This window comes from Pygoscelis adeliae, unplaced genomic scaffold (assembly GCF_000699105.1).
Source record: "Pygoscelis adeliae isolate BGI_AS28 unplaced genomic scaffold, ASM69910v1 Scaffold1221, whole genome shotgun sequence".
NCBI classification, from domain to species: Eukaryota; Metazoa; Chordata; class Aves; order Sphenisciformes; family Spheniscidae; genus Pygoscelis; species Pygoscelis adeliae.
The window spans coordinates 448-945 of record NW_008824018.1 but is presented as its reverse complement, the minus strand read 5'-3'; the positions used below and the strand labels follow the sequence as shown (position 1 = coordinate 945).

The following is a 498-nucleotide window of genomic DNA, read 5'->3' as shown; positions in this document are numbered from 1 at the left end:
TCCATCTCCCTCCAGATCCTGCTGATTGCCTTCCTGAAGGTGATCGACGAGGGCAGCCACATGGTGATGATGGAGTGTCCCGAGACGGTGAACACGCTGCTCCACGAGTTCGTCCTGTGGGAGCCCGAGACGCCAGCCGGGGACGGGCAAGGGGAGAAGAAATAAAGCGGCGGGACGTGGTGACCGGGCTGCTCCGATGGGAGAGACGTTTCGGAGAGGAGAGGGGTTTGCGAGAGCGGAGGGGTGTGGCGGAGGCTGCCCTTGCCGGGACCTCAGCCGATTTTCTTTCCCGGCCGCATCGGAGGCTGGCGGTGGAGCACAGAGGCTCCCCCAGGCAGGGGTGCGCGGGGCCAGCAGTGGGAACATGGCAGACCTGGTCCCCGTCCCCTTGGGGATGGCATGGCAGCCACTGGAGCGTCTTCATCCTGTTTCTTTGTAGTATTATTTTCCACACGCAGTGACCCCCCCCCGAGGACGGAGGGGGGATGGCTGCGGGGG

At 64.5% G+C, this 498-nt stretch overlaps 1 protein-coding gene across 1 annotated transcript in view; it reads left to right on the top strand.

The window, feature by feature from the left end:
- ABHD8 (abhydrolase domain containing 8) overlaps nt 1-165 on the top strand; it is a gene marked incomplete at its 5' end in the record, with an annotated part of 1,937 nt that extends 1,772 nt beyond the window's left edge. The window contains one exon of the mRNA XM_009327186.1: nt 16-165. Coding sequence (XP_009325461.1) covers nt 16-165 — 150 coding nt within the window. The remainder of the gene's footprint in view (nt 1-15) is intronic.
- Between the last annotated feature and the right edge of the window lie 333 nt (nt 166-498).